The sequence below is a fragment of the Mustela lutreola genome, chromosome 1 (assembly GCF_030435805.1).
Source record: "Mustela lutreola isolate mMusLut2 chromosome 1, mMusLut2.pri, whole genome shotgun sequence".
Taxonomy (NCBI): domain Eukaryota; kingdom Metazoa; phylum Chordata; class Mammalia; order Carnivora; family Mustelidae; genus Mustela; species Mustela lutreola.
In genome coordinates this window covers 105672923-105691643 of record NC_081290.1, presented here as the reverse complement: position 1 = coordinate 105691643, position 18721 = coordinate 105672923, and the positions used below count along the sequence as shown (strand labels likewise).

The window sequence follows — 18721 nt, the reverse complement described above, 5'->3', positions numbered from 1 at the left end:
ATAGATGTAGAAGCTCAACAAATTCCAAGTAGACTAGGCACAAGAGAACTACACCTAGAGACATCACCGTCATTAAATAGCTAACAACAAAAGACAAAAGGAAAGTCTTGGAAGTAGCAAGAAAATGACTCATGTACAAGGGTACAATAATGCAATTAAGAACAGCATTTTCATCAGGAAAAATAAAAGCCAAAAGGCGGTAGAGTGACATTTCAAAAGTGCAGAGAAAGGGGCACCTGGGTGGCTCAGTCAGCTGAACACCTGACTCTTGCTCTGAGCTCAGGTCTTGATCTCAGGGTTGTGAGTTCAATTCCTTTATTAGGAATTGAGCATAGGCTCACTGGGCCCTTCACCGGGCATGGAGGCTACTTAAAAAAAAAAAAAAAAAAAAGTGCAGGAAAAAACCCTGTCAATCAAGAAGAAATACTGTCAATCAAGAATAGTAAAATCCTGTCAATCAAGAATAGTAAAACTATTCTTCAAAGTGAATATGAAATAAAGACATTCTCAGACAAACAAAAATAGACAAAATTCACCCCACTAATGAAATACTAATGCTTTAAGTTGAAAGAAAATGACAAAAGGTTGTGATTTGGACGAGTAGGAAGCAATAAAGGGCACTGGAAATGGTAAATAAATATCTAAGTAAGGAAGATTGTATGTATGTATATGTATATATGTACACACACACATATAATATATATACATATTATATATACATTTTTAAAAAGTTAAGATTATTAAGAGCAATAAATATAACAAAATAAATGCTTAAGTATAGAAGACTGTGTGTGTGTGTATATATATATATATATACATACATTCATTTTTAAAAACTAAGGTTATTAAGAGCAATAAATTTAACAAAATATTGTTGAATTTATAGCATATGGAGGTCTATTGGCTCAAAGCTGCTGTACACCACAGGAATTAAGGCAATGTTAAACTGAAGGAGATTGTGAAAAATTGAAGATAATAATTATAACTCACAGGAGAAATCACTAAAACTAAAACCCCTAAAATATAGCTAAAAAATTAACAGGGAAATTGAAATAGTGCACTAACAAAATTTGGTTAGCACAAAAGAAGCAGTAAAGAATGAACAGAAAAACAAAAGACATGACACTTACAGAAAACAAGTAATAAAATGGTAGACATAAGTTCAACTAAACCAGTAATTATGTTAAATGTGTTTGGTCTAAATTCAAAAGGCAAAGATTATCTTACTGGATTAAAAAAAAGATATCCAATTATTTGGTATCTATAAGAAACATACTTTGGATGAAACAGATAAGCTGAATGTAAAAAGATGAAAAAAGACATATTATGCAAACAATAATCAGGAGTCAAAGAAGTAAACACAAGGGGACTTACAACTTATCTTAAAGCAAATAAAAATGAAAACACAGCATATCAATATTAATAGGATATGATGTGTACAGATGGAAACATATAGCTTTAAAAATATTAGGGGGACGCCTGGGTGGCTCAGTTGGTTAAGCAGCTGCCTTCGGCTCAGGTCATGATCCCAGCGTCCTGGGATCGAGTCCCACATCAGGCTCCTTGCTCAGCAGGGAGCCCGCTTTTCCCTCTGCCTCTACCTGCCATTCTGTTTGCCTGTGCTCGCTCTCTCCCTCTCTCTCTCTGATAAATAAATAAAATGTTTAAAAAAAATATTAGAAAAAAAAGAATTATCTAAAATTGACAATAAAAACATCCACCTTAACAACTTAAAAAAGATAAGAAAATCAAACCAAAAGTAAGTAGAATGTATGAAATAAAAAAGATTGAAGTGGAAAATAATTAAATACAAAACAAAAACATTAGAGAAAATCAATGAAATAAAAATTATTTGAGATCAATAAAATAGATATCTCTAGCTAGACTGACAAAGGAAAAAGAAGGTACAAATGACCAAAATCAGGAATTAAAGAGGAAACATCACTTTAGATTTAGAGAAATTAAAATAACACAAAGCAAATATTGTAAAAAACTTCAAGCTAAAAAATTAAAAAACTAGATAAAATAGACAAATTCTACTTTTTAAAAAAGATTTTATTAATGTATTTAACAGAGAGAGAGAGAGAGCACAAGCATGAGGAGTGTCAGGCAGAGAGGGAGAGAGAAATAGGCTCCCTGAGGAGCAGGGAGCCTGATGTGGGGCTTGACACCAGGACCCTGGGATCATGACCTGAGCCAAAGGCAGTTGCTTAACCAACTGAGCCACCTGGGCACCCTGACAAATCCAGAAAAAGATACAAGTTACCAAAACTGATTCAAGAAGAAAGGAAAATAGAAATACCATATGACCCAACAATTCTGCTTCTGAGTATTTATACAACAAAAATAAACAGTAAGTCAAAAAGATATATGCATCCTCCTCCTGTTCACTGCAGCATTCTTTATAATAGCCAAAATAGGGAAACAACATTAAGTAGCCATTTAAGGTGAATGGATAAATTGTGGTATATATATATATATATATATATATATATATATATATATATATATATGCAATATATTCAGTCACAAAAAAGAAAAAAACTTGGGGTGCAGGGCTGGGTCAGTTGTTGGAGCTTGTGACTCTTGATCTCTTGGTAATTGCGAGTTTGAGCCCCATGTTGGAAGTAGAAATTACTTTAGAATCTTAAAAAAAAAAAAAAAGAAAGAAAGAAAAGAAAGGAAAAGATAAAACTCTTTGCCACTTGAGACAACATGGATGGACCTTGAAGGTATTATGCTAAGTGAAGTAAGTCAGACTAAAATACTGCATGCTCACCTATTCATGGAATCTAAAAATCAAGCTTACAGATACGGAGAACAAACTGATGGTTGCCAGAGGCAGGGATGGCGGGGGGGTTGACAAGATAGGTGAAGGGGGTCAGAAGTTACAAACTTCCAGTTATAAAATAAATAAGGTACTGGAATGTAATGTATAGCATGGTGCTATTGTTAGTGATACTGTATTATATATTTGAAAGTTGCTAAAAGAGTAGATCTTAAAATTTATCATTATAAGAAAAAAAGTTTCTGTGTATGATGATGGACGTTTACTAGATTTATTGTGGTGATCATTTTGTAATATATACAAATATGGAATCATTATATTGTGCACCTAAAAACCAATATAAGATTATATGTCAATTATACCTCTATTTAGAAAATTTTAAAAAAGCCAAATTGAGACACTTTCAGACAAAAGCTGAAAGAATGCTATAAGACTTATTCTGCAAAAAACACTGCAAGAAGATTTTTAGACTGAAGGGAAGAAATTCCACATAAAAATTCAGATTGCCAGAAAGAAATGGAGAGAACCAGAGAATGTAAATATGTGGACAAATATGAGACTTTTTTAAACTTAAAAAAAAAAAAGACTTTTGGCTTTTAAAAGCAAATGTAGAAGAGTATATACATAAATGTAGAAGTAAAAGTAAGAATGTAGAAGTAAAAATATATATAAATCTTGCCCTGAAGGCAGAGGAGGGAAAAATAAAGTCATATTGCTGTAAGGCTCTTCTATATTGATGTGATGACCACAGGATATGTAGGTTTATAGTAAGTCTTGTAGTTGGGTAGTGTTAGTTCTCATCTAATTTTTCTCCTGTGATACTACATTGGCTCTTCTCAGTCTTTTGCCACTTTATACGAACCTCAGATGAGTCTGTGGGCATCCACAAAGTAATTTGTCGGGTTTTGATTGAGGTTGTATTGAATCTATGAATCAAGTTGGAAAGAACTGACATCCTGACAATACTGAGTTTTTTTCATGAACAAGGAAAATCTGTGCATTGATTTAGTTCTTTTTTTATTTCTTTCACTAGAGTTTTGCAGTTTTCCTTGTATAGATCTTGTACATATTTTATTAGCTTTATACTTAGGTATTTTATCTTTAAGGGCACTAATGTAAATAGTAATGTATTTTCTAAAGATTTTTTTTTTAATTTATTTGTTTGACAGATAGAGATCACAGGTAGGCAGAGAGAGAGAGAGAGAGAGGAGGAAGCAGGTTCCCTGCTGAGCAGAGAGCCTGATGTGGGGCTCGATCCCAGGACCCTGGGACTATGACCTGAGCCGAAGGCAGAGGCTTTAACCCACTCAGCCACCCAGGTGCCCCTATTTTCAATTTCAAATTCCATTTATTCATTGTTGGTACATATGAAGACAATAACTAACTTTAGTATTATTAACCTTCTATCCTACAATCTTGTTATACTTGCTTATTTGTTGTCTCTGGAGTTTTCTTCTTGATTATTTTAATTTTCTACCCAATCATGTCATTTGTGAACAAGGGAAGTTTTATTTCTTTATATACTTTGTTTTTGTATTTTTTATTTCTTCATATGTTTTGTTTCTGCTCTTCTTATTGTATTAGGTAGGACTTCTAGTATGATATTGAAAAGGAGTAGTGTGAGAGGGCATCCTTGTCCTATTCCTCGTCTTAGTGGGAAAGCTTCTGTTTCTCACCATTTAGTATAATGGTGGCTGTGGTTTTTAGTCTATTTTATTTTATTTTTTTATCAAGCTGAGGAAGTTTCCCTCTATCTGTAAATTATGATGGATATTGGATTTTGTCAAATGTTTTTCCTGCACCTATTATTATGATCATATGATTTCTCTTCTTTAGCCTGTTCATGTTATGGATTACAATCATTCATTTTCAAATATGAACCAACCTTGCATACCTAGAATAAATCTCACATGGTTGTATGATGTATAATTCCTTTATACATTGTTAAGTCAATTTAGTAATATTTTGTTGAGGATCTTCTGTGCTTATCAGGGATACTGGTTTATGGTTTTCTTTTCTTGTAATGTTTTTGATTTGGATATGAGGCAAATGCTGACCTCACAGAATGATTTGGGAACTATCCCTCTGCTTCCATCTTTGGGAAGAGATTGTAGAAAATTGGAATAATTTCTTTCTTAAATGTTTGGTAAGATTCTCCAGTGAAGCCACTTTAGGTCTGGTGCCTTTTGTTTTGGGAGGTTATTAATTTTTGAATCAATTTATTTAATAGATATATTCCTATTAAGATTGTCTATTCTTGTGTATATTTTGTATATGTGCTGCCGAAGCGAGCACTATTCTTGTGTATATTTTGGTAGATTGTGTTTTTCAAGAAAATGGTCTATTTCCTCTCAATTATCAAATTGGTGAGCTAAGAGATGTTCATAGTATTCCTTTATTATCTTTTTATCTTATCTTTAATATCTTTCTACAGGTCTATGGGTAGTGATGTAGTGATGTCCCTTCTTAAATTTCTAATATTAGTGGATTATAATTTCTTTGTGTTTTTCTTAGCCTAGCTAGAGGTCTATTGAGCTTATCAACCTTATAAAACAACCTTATAAAAGAACTGGTTCTTTTATAAAAGAACCAGTTTCATTGATTTTTTGCTATTTTTTAAAAAAAAAGATTGTACTTATTTATTTGACAGAGACATAGCAAGAGAGGGAACACAAGCAGGGGGAATGAGAGAGAGAGAGAGAAGCAGGCTTCCTGCAGAGTGGGGAGCCTGATGCAGGGCTCAATCCCTGGACCCTGGGATCATGACCTGAGCTGAAGGCAGATACTTAAAGACTGAGCCACCCAGGCATCTAAAATTTTTGCTATTGTTTTAAGTTTCAATGATATCTGCTCTAATTTTTGCTATTTATTTTCTTTTGTTTACTTTGGGCTTAATCTGCTCCTTTTTCAGGTTTCCTAATGTGGAAGCTTAGAAGATTGGTTTTAGATTCTTATTCTTTTCTAAAATGTGCATTCAATGTTATAAATTCTCACTATTTTAAAAATATTTTATTTATTGATTTGAGAGAGAATGAGCCAGAGAAAGAGAGAGAGAGAGAGAGAGAGAGAGAGAGAGCGCATGAGCATGGGGAGGGGTAGAGGGAGAAGCAGATTCCCCAGAGAGCAGGAAGCAGGATGTGGGCACGATCCTGGGATTCCAGGATTATGACCTGAGCTGAAGGCAGCCGCTTCACTGACTGAGCCATCCAGGCACCCCTAAATTTTATAAAATTTCCTCTAAGCACTGCTTTCACTGCATCCCACAAATTTTCATAAGTTGTATTTTTATTTTCATTTAGTTCCAACTATTTTTTTTTTAAAGATTTTATTTATTTATTTGACAGAGTTCACAGTAGACAGATAGGCAGACAGAGAGAGAGAGAGGGAAGCAGGCTCCCTGCTGAGCAGAGATCCCGATGCGGGACTCGATCCCAGGATCCTGAGATCATGACCTCAGCTGAAGGCAGCGGCTTAACCCACTGAGCCACCCAGGCGCCCCAAGTTCCAACTATTTTAAAATATCACTTGAGGTTCCCATGTACTATTGAGAAATGTATGGTTTAATCTCCAAGTATTTTAGAATTTTCCAACTGCCTTTGGAATTTTTGCTTAAACCCTTTATGGTCAGAGGGCATATATTGGATGATTTTTATTCTTTTAGATTAATTAAGGTGTTTTGTATGCATATGACAGAATGTGGTCCATCTTAGTGCATGTTCCATGTAAGTTTGAGAATAATGCATATAGTCAGTGAACATATTTTTGCTATTATTGTGAAATGTTATGTGTTCAATCATTTAAGAATATTAAAAAAAAGTTTTTGTTTTACCTTCATGTACTCCTTCTCTGATGTTCTTCCTTCTTCATGTAAATCTGGGTTTCTGACCCATATAATTTTTTTCTCTCTGAAGAATTTCTTTTAACATTTTGCAAGGCAGATTTGCTGGTTTGATTTTTGTTGGTCTGAGAAAGTCTTTATTTCTCTTTCACTTTTTCTTTTTTTTTTTTTTTTTAATTTGGGGGTGAGGAACATTGGGAGACAGAGAGAGAGAGTGTGTGTGTGAGACTCTTAAGCAGGCTCCATGCCCAGTGTGGACCCTGATGCGAAGCTCAATCTCACAACCCTGAGATTATGACCTCAGATAAAAAATCAGACAGTTATCTCACTGAGCCACCCAAGAGACCCTTCACTTTTGAAAGATGATTTTGTAGTATACAGAATTTTAGGCTGGTGTGTTTTTTTTATCTCAACACTTTAAATATTTCATTTCATTCTCTTTTTACTTGCATCATTTCGGCAGATAAGTCAGATATAATTTTTACCTTTGCTACTCTATCAGTAAAGTGCTCCCCCTCCCCGGCTTCTCTCAAGACTTTTAAAAATCTTTGAGTTCCTATAGGTTGAATATGATATAATCAAGTGTAGTATTTTTGTTTGTTTGTTTATTTTTTGGTATTTATCCTGCTTGGAATTCTCTGAGCTTCCTGGATCTGTGCTTTTCCACCTGGTGTTAATTTGGGGGAAATTCTCAGTTATTATTGCTTTCAAATCTTTATTCTGCTGCCTTTTCTCTTCTTCTCTGCTAATCCCATTATGTTTTGTAGTCATCCCACAGTTCTTGTGTATTCTGTTCCCTTTTTTCAACCTTTTTTTCCTCTTGTACTTTTCAGCATTGGAATTTCCTAATGACAGATCCACAAGCTCAGAGATTCTTTTGTCAGCTGTGTACAGTCTATTAATGAAGCCATCAAAGACATTTGATTCCATTAGTGTTTTTAATTTCTAGCTTTTTTTTTTTTTTTTTTTTTTGGTTCTGAGGACTTCCATTTCCCCCTTACATTACCCTTCCATTCTTACATGTTTACTTTTCCATTGGGGGCCTAAGTATATTAGTCATAGTTTTTAAAATTCACAGTTTGATAATTCCAACATCCCTGCAATATATGGGTCTACTGATATTTTGTCTCTTTAAACTGTTTTTGTTGTTGTTGTTGTTTGTTTGTTTGGTCTTTAAATACATCTTACATATTTTTGCTTAAAAGTGAATATATTGTCCTGGGTAAAAAGACCTTTGGTAATAGAGTGGTAAGTTGTGTGGGAAGGGGAAGACTTCTATAGAGTTGAACCAGTCTTTAGTGAGCCTTTGCTCCTGTACTATGAACCTCACAAGTGACTCTTAGTTGTTTTTTTTTTTTTTTTTCCTATCCCATTAGGTTTTATAGGATGGCTAGTGGGGGTTATACAGAGGGGATAAGTTTTGGTTATTTCTCTTTTCTCTGGCCAGTTTGGTTCAGATAAAATCCCCATAGGTTAGGTTCTGATCAAACAGTTTCTCTTGAGGGAAGGTATTCTTAAGAAGAGCAGAAAGCTCTAGTATACTGCATATGATTACTTTCCCCCTCCACCTGCCAGATGGCTCCTGGAGGTAAAACTCACAAAAGTGTGTTTCCCGCACCATGACTGGCCTACCCCACTCAGACTTATCCATCCTGAGTCCCTAGCCAATTTGTCAATTAAAATGTAGGTATACCTACCCTAGTACTGGTTCTCACAGAGGTTTCTGCTCTGATAAGTTATGATCCTTTGTGTCCTCATGCTGTCTCCAATTTGGGGGTAGTTATTTGCCCTCTAGCCTTACCTTTTTGGTGGAATAAATAAAATAAGAGTCATTAATTTTTCAGTTTAGTCAGCTTTTTATATGTTAAGGAGGAGGGATGATGCTGGACCAGAAATTGAAAGTATCTGGGATATTATTTTTGAGCTCTAAACTTTCAAGACTGCTTACTTCATAATACTGATGATAAGATTTTTTTTTTCTGATGATAAGATTTTAATGGGGAGATTCTGGCCCTAAGATTATTTGAAAGTCATAGTTGGACATATAATAAAGCTTTCCTTTTATTTATTTAAAGGAAAAACAACTTTATGAAAAAGGTTATAAAGTACCTTTTATTGAAAACAAAGTATCTTTACTGAAAGCAAACTTAAAAGAAACAAAAAAAGAATAATAGCCTAAAACCTAAACTTATTTTTCTAGAATATCCATTTCTTTGGTACTAGGCAAGCTGCCACTCAAATAAAAGACATAAATAGTGTGATTAAAAGTGATGAGATTGATTTCTGCATGTGATTGAGAGTTTAGATTTCTTACTAAATTAACATATACATTATGGGATTGGTGAATTAAATATGATTTATAGAGAAACTGCAGCTCTATCTCCATTATCTAGAATATATGCTATTATCTAGAAAATATGTTTTAAGAGTTTCTGTACACCAATATATAGGGTGTAGTTGTGCGTGTGAGAGAGACAGAGATAAGACTCAGACAGACAGATGGAGATGGAGACAGACAGAGACACAAAAAGAGAATACAAGAATATACACTCCCTAAGATAGAAACATGGAAGATCCTTTTCCTATAAATTTCTCTAAATTTGAAAAATCAAAAATGAAAGCAAACAAAGGGGAAAACCAGTTATAAACCCAAGTATATTTGTAGTTTCAATACTGGTGTTATAAAACTCCTAAATTAGTTCCTGAGCAAACTGCAGTTCTCAATCTCAGTGGATAATCTTTGGTGACCAATACATTTTCCTCTCTTCACAGGCCCTGACCCTACTCCTAACAATTGCTGTATAGACAATGCCAACTGTATAGAGTATATGGTCATGGGAATGTGCATGTAAGATCTATGTGCAGAAATTATGTTTACAAAGAAGTCCAATCACTTTTCACTGTCAGATATTCAAGTTCAGCTTTAGAATCCTTAAAAATATTGATGTTAAGGGGCACCTGGGTGGCTCAGTGGGTTAAAGCCTCTGCCTTCAGCTCAGGTCATGATCCCAGGGTCCTGGATCAAGGTCTCTGCTCAGCAGGGAGCCTGCTTCCTCCTCTCTCTCTGCCTGCCTCTCTGCCTACTTGTGATCTTTGTCCGTCAAACAAATAAATAAAATCTTAAAAAAAATATTGATGTGAATTAAAAAGTAACTTTTACTAAGGGAAAAATCAATTAGTAAAATCTGGTTTCAAAAGTTTAAATTTAGCAAGCAGTAAATAAAGTAAAATTTTAGAAGTGCCTGAGGGCTCAGTTGGTTATAAGTGTCTGACTCTTTGTTTCTGCTCAGGTTGTGATCTCAGGGTCATGAGATCAAGTGTGTCAGGCTTGGCACTCAGTGCAGAGTCAGCTTGAGATTTTCTCTCCCCTTTTCCCTCCTCCCCTCCCCCAGCTTCCGCATGTGCATGCTCTCTCTCCCTCTCAATAAATAAAATCTTAAAAAGAAAATTTTAAAACTTCAGTTACTTGTTCATCATATTTTAAACTAAATATTGTTCTTTATAGGATCTATACTTATGGAGACCAAAATCTAAGTTAAATCATATAGAATATCTAGATAAAAATCAAGAAAATCTTTTATTAATATTAGGTGACAATATATAAATATACGACAATGAGATGCTTTAAAATTTTAATGGTAAAGCAATATACAATCCTTTACAAGGCAGCAGCTCTTTAAAAATTTGGGTCCTAATTTTATTAAGAACCTTAATATTGCCAAGGGTATAATGTTCATTCCAGCTGACTTAAAACTAAATATCAGAGGTACCTGGGTGGCTCAGCTGGTTACATGTCCAACTGGTGATTTTGGCTCAAGTCATGATCTCATGGGTTGTCAGACTGAGCCCCACAATGGGCTCTGGATTCCATGGGAAGTCTGCTTGAGATTCTGTCCCTCGGCTCCTCTCCTCACTCTCTCTCTCTCTCAAAAATAAATCTTTAAAAAACTAAATATCAAAAGTAGGGTTTAAATAAAAATCTTTAATCATTTAATCAATGTCATTCTTTCTTTTACTTCCTTCCTTCCTTCCTTTCTTCCTTCCAGGTAGGCTCCACACTCATTGTGGGGCTTGAACTCACAACACTGAGATCAAGAATCAGATGCTCTACTGCCCTAGTCAGCCAGGCGCCCCTTAATCTATGCTGTTTCTAATCCCCAAGATTTAATAGAAGAAGTCATGAAAAAATTAAAATATGTATCTGTTAAGCAATTATTATTAGTTTTTGACAGTTAAGGAAATATTTCCTCTTTGTCCACATATTGCTTGTAATAAGAACTGAAGTATATAGCTAAAGTGTACAGTAAATATATAGATTTAGCAGTGGCTTTGTTGGTTCGTGTTTTAATATTTATCATATTCATCAAATATAGGGGCACCTGAATGGCTCAGTTAAGTGTCAGCCTTCTGCTTGGGTCATGCATGAACCCAGGGTTCTGGGATCAAGCCCCAAATCAGGCTCCTTGTTTAGCGGGGAGCCTACTTCTTCTTCTGCTGCTCTCCCTGCTTGTGCTCTATTTCTGTCAAATAAATAAAGAAAATCTTTAAAAATATATATTTATCAAATACATCTCTGGTTTTCTCTTTACTTACATTTCTTATTTCACATACCATTTGTAATAAATTTATTCAGTTTTCCTTGTGGAGGACAAGAACAAGTCTTTTCCATCTGTGGTTTTGTTTCCTCTGTTTGTGACAAGACTGTTTCCTTAGTTTCTTCATGTTCACTAATATTACTATCTTTGAGGATCTGAAGTAAAGCAAGGAAATCTTTGAAAAAATACACTTTCATACAATTTTATGACAGTACAAAACCACCAAATCTCATAATTAAATTCATATCATTACTGTCACCCTGGAGAATTACACATATAAAAGAATATTCATGCACTATATCAATAGGTATTTGAGGATGTCACAACAGAGCACTTTGTAGAGCACCTTGATTTAGCTTTTATAGACTTGAGTCCCTGCTATTTTTAATTTGTGATTTATGCATATTGAATAAATGAGCTATACTGTAGGCAGAATAATTAAAAGTGTTCCTCTTCAGTCTTACTGCCAACGATTATTTAATAAAACTTTTGTAGAATGAAAATACAGCTACGTTGGAAAGGAGGTGAAATATAATTTTACTTGGACTCATTTCTTTGAAAAATTATACAACTGAAAAAAATGAGAAAAACAGATAAAGCTTTCAGAAATTTAAGGTTCATGCTCCCACTATTAATTATAGATAACATCCTTAGGTAATTCATGGGTTTAGCTGCATCTTCCAGGCTTTTAATGGTAGTTAGTCTAATTATGAAACTGCTTAGAAAAAAAAAGACATCTTAGTTGGTGAGAATATTGAGAGGTTTCTACCAAGATAAACAAGACAAAAACAAAAACAAAAACAAAAACAAAACAAAACAGAGTAGCATTAACCCTGAAATAGAAATCATCAGTTTTGCCTCATTGTCATGGTGTGTGTGTGTGCATGCACATGTATGCATGTGTACACACAGGCCAACACTTCGAGTGTATTGATAATACTTTGAGTGCAGTGGAGAGAGAACACAGGATTATCAGAAGAACTGGGAGCAAAGGCTAGAGGCATGGACATATTAAGGAAGCAAAGAGGAAACATTTAATGACTAGGGAGGCAAAGGCATCACAGCAGCTGATGTAAATGAATTATGCAGCTCTTTTAATATCAAAGTTCTTTAAATCTGATCGTAATTAATTTGTTGGAGTTCTGTTATAAAGGCTTCTGTGGGAAGTCTGTCACTATACACAAGGGCCAAGGTAAAGTCACAAAGATGAATTTTGATTAGTGTGGGTTAAAGGTCATATGAGGTAAGACCATACTATTTTAAGTTTTATTATTTCAGACTTTATAACAAATTGACAGAGACTAGGATAAAGTCTTTACAGACAAGTAATTTGAATCAATGGTGAATATTTTAAATATTTAAAAGAAGAAAATTTGGGCCCTTGAGAACCATAGAAGCCTCTGTTTTAAAAAAGTAAAATTTTAAAAAAGTAAATAATTTATAATTCTAATCATAAGCAATTATTATGGAGTAAAATAGACCAAAAGGTTTATGACTTACTCTGTACTCTTAGAAAAATAAAAACTTGGTTCTTTTCAAATATATAACACACCATTTTAATTAATTTCTTTACCTCTTATAGTCTAAATTATTGAGTTTTTCCTAGATATGGTGAGAAATAATAAGCCATATTTCCATTATTCTTGATATCTGAACTCTTTACTCCAAAATAATCTTTAGTCACCCCTTTCCATCTTTTCATTCCTTTTGCTCATTTCTTAGTACCTGTTTAAACTAGTTATTTTTAAGTGACCCCTTCTCATTTTTTAACTAGACATATAATAGAAACCTAACTGGTAAACTTGAAAAATAAACTTTAAGATCAGATTGATTTTTATATTGTACATTACAAAATAGTTTTAGGTTTTTACCTGAGAAGTTGTAGATGATGGGGTGTGTTTATCCTCCAGATGTTCATTTTGTGATTCTGTGGTGTACATGCTAATGTTTAAAAGAAAAACAATTTGAATAAAATAGTACTATACAGATATCTGAAACAAACATGTGTAAGAGGGATTAATTTTTTAATGATTTTTTATCATAAAGTTGTTTCACAGTCAAGCCAGATATCTTCATAGTTAAGACAGTCCCAAATATTCATTGTAAAGTTATGAAGCAAAATCATGTACATATGTTTTAAAGACCATTATCACACAGAAATTTAATACCTCTCAGTAGTTCATAATGGTGGGTCATATCGTAAAAGCATGTATCAGAAAACCCAGTTCTTTATTTTATGCACTAAAATAATTTCCAGCATTTCAGTCACATCCCTGTCAGAAGAGTCCAAAATTTTTAAAATTAAATATGATCAACTGCATTAATACCTACATCTGTAAGTTATTGATACATACTATCTTTATATGTAGTCCATTTGAAAGATCCATAGGTGCAACATTTAAACAAAATAAAATAAGTTGCATTTTGAATAACAATGAACTAGAAAAAAACAGAATGAAATAGGACCATATCAGGAGAAGAATTAGGCCTGGAAACTTATTTATTTATTTATTGGAAACTTATTTTTAAATATCTATTATTTCTACCTTCTCTGTGACTTCTGCTGCCATAAAAATGTCTTTCAATTCCTGAGTTACTGTTCAGGAAAAAATTTAAAACTTCAAGTCTGAATTTTTAGGTACTTGATAAGACCAAACCTCACAGTATTTCCTGTATCTAGACTTTTTAAAAAAGACAAGCAATTTAAAAAAAAGAATCATTAACATTTGAGTATCCACCACATATGCCAAGTGCTTTACATTTATTGCCTCATTTTAATGAAGTAAAATATTAGTGTGTAAAATCCTATAAGGAATCATAACTAATTTACGACATTAAAACAGAAAATAACTTTTATTTTTAAGATGTGATGAAAAATAGCTAAGTCCCTTTAAAGTAAAATTCCATTTTAATGAAGGGAATATAGAAACTATTTGGTCATTAGAATGAGAGCCTGTCATTAACTGTTAGACTAGAAGTTAAAAGTGAGTAAGCTGTATGAACAAGGAGGGTAAGTGAAATCACCCAAACTGTGTCAAGTTCTGAAAGGATAGGCTCAGGGCTAGAAATATTAAGAAATTTGAGCTGGAGTGCACAAGAGTTGTGAGATCGGGACACAAAGTCCCATCCATACAGTAATTATTGAATGTCTATTCTTCTAGGCTCTGAAGATAAAACAGCAAAATAACATAAAACAAAGGTAGGTTTCTGCTCTTCTGGAGATGATATTCTTGGTGAGAGGAAGAGAAAGACAATATATTTTCAGGTTGTGATTAAGTACTGAAGAAAATAAACCTAGAAGATGTTACAATGATCATCAAGGTGACATTTGAGCTGTGACCTAACTTAGGAGAAACTGTGAGTCATAACTAGGCAGGTAGACAGGAAGAAGCAAACATAGCACCAAGAATTGTATAAGACACCAGGTAGCGTATTTTAAAATCTACAGCTATGTTGGAGCACCTGGGTGACTCAGTCGGTTGAACCTCCAACTCTTGGTTTTGGCTCAGTTGTGATCTCAGGGTTGTAAAATTGAGCCCCGAGTCTGTCCCTGTGCTCAGCACAGAGTCTGTTTAAGATGTTCTCTCCCTTTGCTCTCCCCCAGCCCCCCCTCTTTCTCTAAAAATCAATAAACAAATCTTAAGGAAAAAAAAATCTATAACTAGGTCATGGTTAGGATAGCAGGACTTGGAATCCAGGCAAGAGAACCATGCAACAGAACTTCAAAACCTAGATAAGGAGTCTGAACAATAAATGTACATGTTAGCCGCTGTAAGAGAAATTTGATACTGTGTCAAGTAACATTTATGCCTGGCAACTACTAAATACTCTCTTTACATATCTGCCAAGAGAGGAACTGTAGGTAGTAAGCAGAGCAACTAAAAGTAAGGACTTTGGAGCTGAGATAGAAATGTATTTCACCCCTTTATCTTTTAATAACCATGAGGAGTGATTTATTTCCATAGGCCTCAATTTCCTTACCTGTAATGATTTATTGCTAAATATATTGGTTATTGTGAGGATTAAATGATATAAAAGCTGATACAAATTGGATTAAGTTAAGCATTCAACATGAATCATTTCCACAACACTATGAGTTTTTTTAAAATTAACATATAATGTATTATTTATTCAGGGGTACAGGTCTGTGAATCATCAGTCTTACATAATTCATAGCGCTCACCATAGCACATACCCTCCCCAGTGCCCATCACCCCGCTGTTCTATCCCTCCCTCCCACCCCAGCAACCCTCAATTTGTTTCCTGAGATTAAGAGTCTCTTATGGTCTCCCCACCCGGTCTCATCTTGTTTCATTTTTTCCCCTCCCTACCTCTTATGATCCTCCACCCTTCCTCTCAAACTCCGCATATCACACAGCTAGCAAATGGCATAGCTGGAATTTGAACCAAATACTCTTTAATACTATTTAAATCCTTGTTAACCTTGGTATCATATTTTTCCTTTTAGCTATTCTGGAGCTGTTGCACTGTGGATTTAAGTTGCATTTTCTTTTTCTTTTTTTTTTTTTAAATTTTATTTATTTGACAGAAGTAGGCAGAGAGGCAGGCAGACAGAGAGGAAGGGAAGCAGGCTCCCTGCTGAGCAGAGAGCCCTATGCCTGGCTTGATCCCAGCCTCCTGGGATCATGACCTGAGCCGAAGGCAGAAGCTCTAACGTTCTGAGCCACCCAGGTGCCCCTTAAGTTGCATTTTCATGGTGACTAACATTATTTTCACATATTTATTGGCCATTTGAATATTTTCTGTAGTAAAGTGTCAGTTTAAATCTCTTGCTCATTTAAAAAAATGTATTGGCAGACTTTTACTGATTTTTTTTAGTTATGTATTCCAGAATCAAATCTTTTATTTGATATATAAATAGGCAATGTTGTCTTCTATTCTGTGGCTTGTCTTTTCACATTGATGATGTCTTTGAACGAACAGAAATTATTATTTTAATTTAGTCTAATTTATCTTTTTTCTTTATAATTAGAGCTTTATTGTTTTTTAAGTCTTTGCCAACCCCAAACTTATAGGGTATTCTATATATTTTTCTAGATGCATTAATGTTTTGCCTTTCACATTTAATTCTAAGATCCATCTGGAATTGATTTTTATGTATGGTGTGAGAAGAGGTAAAATTCATTTTTTCTTGTATCAATATTGAACTGACTTAGTATCATTTATTAAAAAGCCACCTGGGTGGCTCAGTCACTAAGTGTCTGCCTTTGACTCAGGTCATTATCCCATGGCCCAGGGTCCTTGAGTCGGGCTCTCTGCTCAGCAGGAAGCCTGCTTCTCCCCTCCCACTTCTACTTGTGTTCCCTCTCTTGCTGTCTGTCAAATAAATAAATAAAATCTTAAAAAAAAAAATCATCCTTTACCCATTGCATTCCAGTGTCACCTTTGTTGTAAATCAGGTGACCACATATATGTGAATTTATTTTTCATTTTCTTCTGTTCCACTGGCTATTTGTCTATTCTTATGCCAACACTACACTAGTACTTGTATAATAGGAATTGTTACCTAGTGTTGGAAGTTCTCCAGTTTTGTTCTCCTTCAGAGTAGGATTGACTATTTATCTCTTTATATTTCCACATAAATTTTAGAATAATGTTGTCTATTTATACACACACACTTTCTCTCTCTGGCGGAATTTTGACAGAAGTTGCATTAAAAAGAAAAAAAGAAATTGCATGAATCTGTAGGTCAATTTGGGGAGAACTGACATCTTAACACTACTGAGTCTTTTAATTCTTGAACACTGTATCTCTTTATACTTAGATTTTCTTTAGTTTACCTTAGTAATGTTTATAGTTTTCAGTGTAGAGCTCTTACATATCTTTCATTAGACCTATTTCTAGGTATTGATGTTTTTTGGGATGTACCAAATGGTACCATTTAAAAAATTTATTACTTGTTTTTTTGCTGGTATGCAGAAATACAAGTAATTTTTAATTTATTTACTTTATATCTAAGCCTTGATAAATTCACTTTATTCTAATGATTCTTTGAGATTTCTAAGTACACAAGCACATAGTCAGCAAATGTTTTATTTCTTCCTTTCTAAATTTTATATACTTTATTTTTTTCTTTCCTTATTGCACTAGTTGTAACCTGTCTTTACAGTTTTATATCCTTGTTGACCTTGGTATTGTCTGTCCTCAATATTTGTTTTAATATATATCTGTTGGCAACACATTCCTTATTTGTTTGCCTTAAGTGTCTTTATTTCACCTTTACTTTTGAAAGCTATTCTCACTGAATACAGAATTCCATATCAGAAGTTATTTTAAGAATTTTAAAGATGTTCCTCTCTATTCTGGCTCCCATGATTTCTATTGAGACATTAACTGTTAATTCTTACCATGGCTCCTTTGAAGATAATATGTTCTTGGCTGATATTAATCATAGTTATTAAAAAATCTTCTTCCATTGTGATAAAATACATATAACAAAAAAGTTACCATTGTAAAGTATACAGTTCACTGGCATCAAGTACGTTCATATTATTAAGCAACAATCACTACTATCATTTCCAGAACTTTATTATCCCAAACTGAAACTCTGTATCCAATTTCCTATTAACTCACCATTCTCTCTTCTCCTAACTCCCTGGAAACCACATTCCACTTTCCATCTTTATGAATTAAAGTACCTTAAGTACCTCAGATAAATGGAATCTATAATATTTGTCCTTTTGCATTTGGTTTATTTCACTTAATATAATGTCTTCAAAATTCATTCATGTTGTAACATGTATCAGAATTTCCTTCCCCTTTAAGGATAAATAACATCCCATTGTATATATATACCACATTTTGTTTATCCATTCATTCATTGATGGATATTTGTGTCATTTCGACTTTTTGTCTATTGTGAATAATACTGATAAGAACATGGATATACAGATAACTGTTCAAGTATCTGCCTTCAATTATATTGGGTATATACACAGAAGGAAATCTGCTGGATCATATTATAATTGTCTCATTTTTAGGGGAACTGCCACACCGTTTTCCACAGTGACTATGCCTATACCATCCTATATACATACCAGTACTGCACAAGGGTTCTGATTTCTCTACATACTTGGCAGCACATGCTACTTTGTTTTTCATAATAGCCAGCCCAATGGGTATGAAATGGTATCTCACTGTGGTTTTCATTGCCATTTTCCAATGATTATGAGCATCCTTGAGCCCTTATTGGCAATTTGTATAACTTCTTTAGAAAAGTATCTATTTTGGGGCACCTGGGTGGCTCAGTGGCTTAAGCCTCTGCCTTCAGCTCCGGTCATGATCTCAGGGTCCTGGGATTGAGCCCCACATCTGCCTCTCCTGCTCAGCGGGGAGTCTGCTTCCCCCTTTCTCTCTCTGTGCCTGCCTTTCTGCCTATTTGAGATCTCTCTCGACAAATAAATGAATAAAATATTAAAATAAAAAAGAAAAATATCTATTTTGCCTGATGATTCACAGACCTGTACCCCTGGGCAAATA

At 34.1% G+C, this 18721-nt stretch overlaps 1 protein-coding gene across 3 annotated transcripts in view; it reads right to left on the bottom strand.

Annotated features, from left to right (window-relative positions):
• The window catches only part of SLC9B1 (solute carrier family 9 member B1), a 66546-nt gene that overhangs the window by 35497 nt on the left and 12328 nt on the right, over positions 1–18721 (bottom strand). For all 3 annotated transcript variants that reach the window (XM_059171868.1, XM_059171859.1, XM_059171850.1), the window contains 2 exons: positions 13093–13162; positions 11238–11376 (listed from right to left, as the gene is read on the bottom strand). In XM_059171868.1, the coding sequence (XP_059027851.1) occupies positions 11238–11376; positions 13093–13161 (208 nt within the window). In that variant the 5' untranslated portion in view covers position 13162. The remainder of the gene's footprint in view (positions 1–11237; positions 11377–13092; positions 13163–18721) is intronic.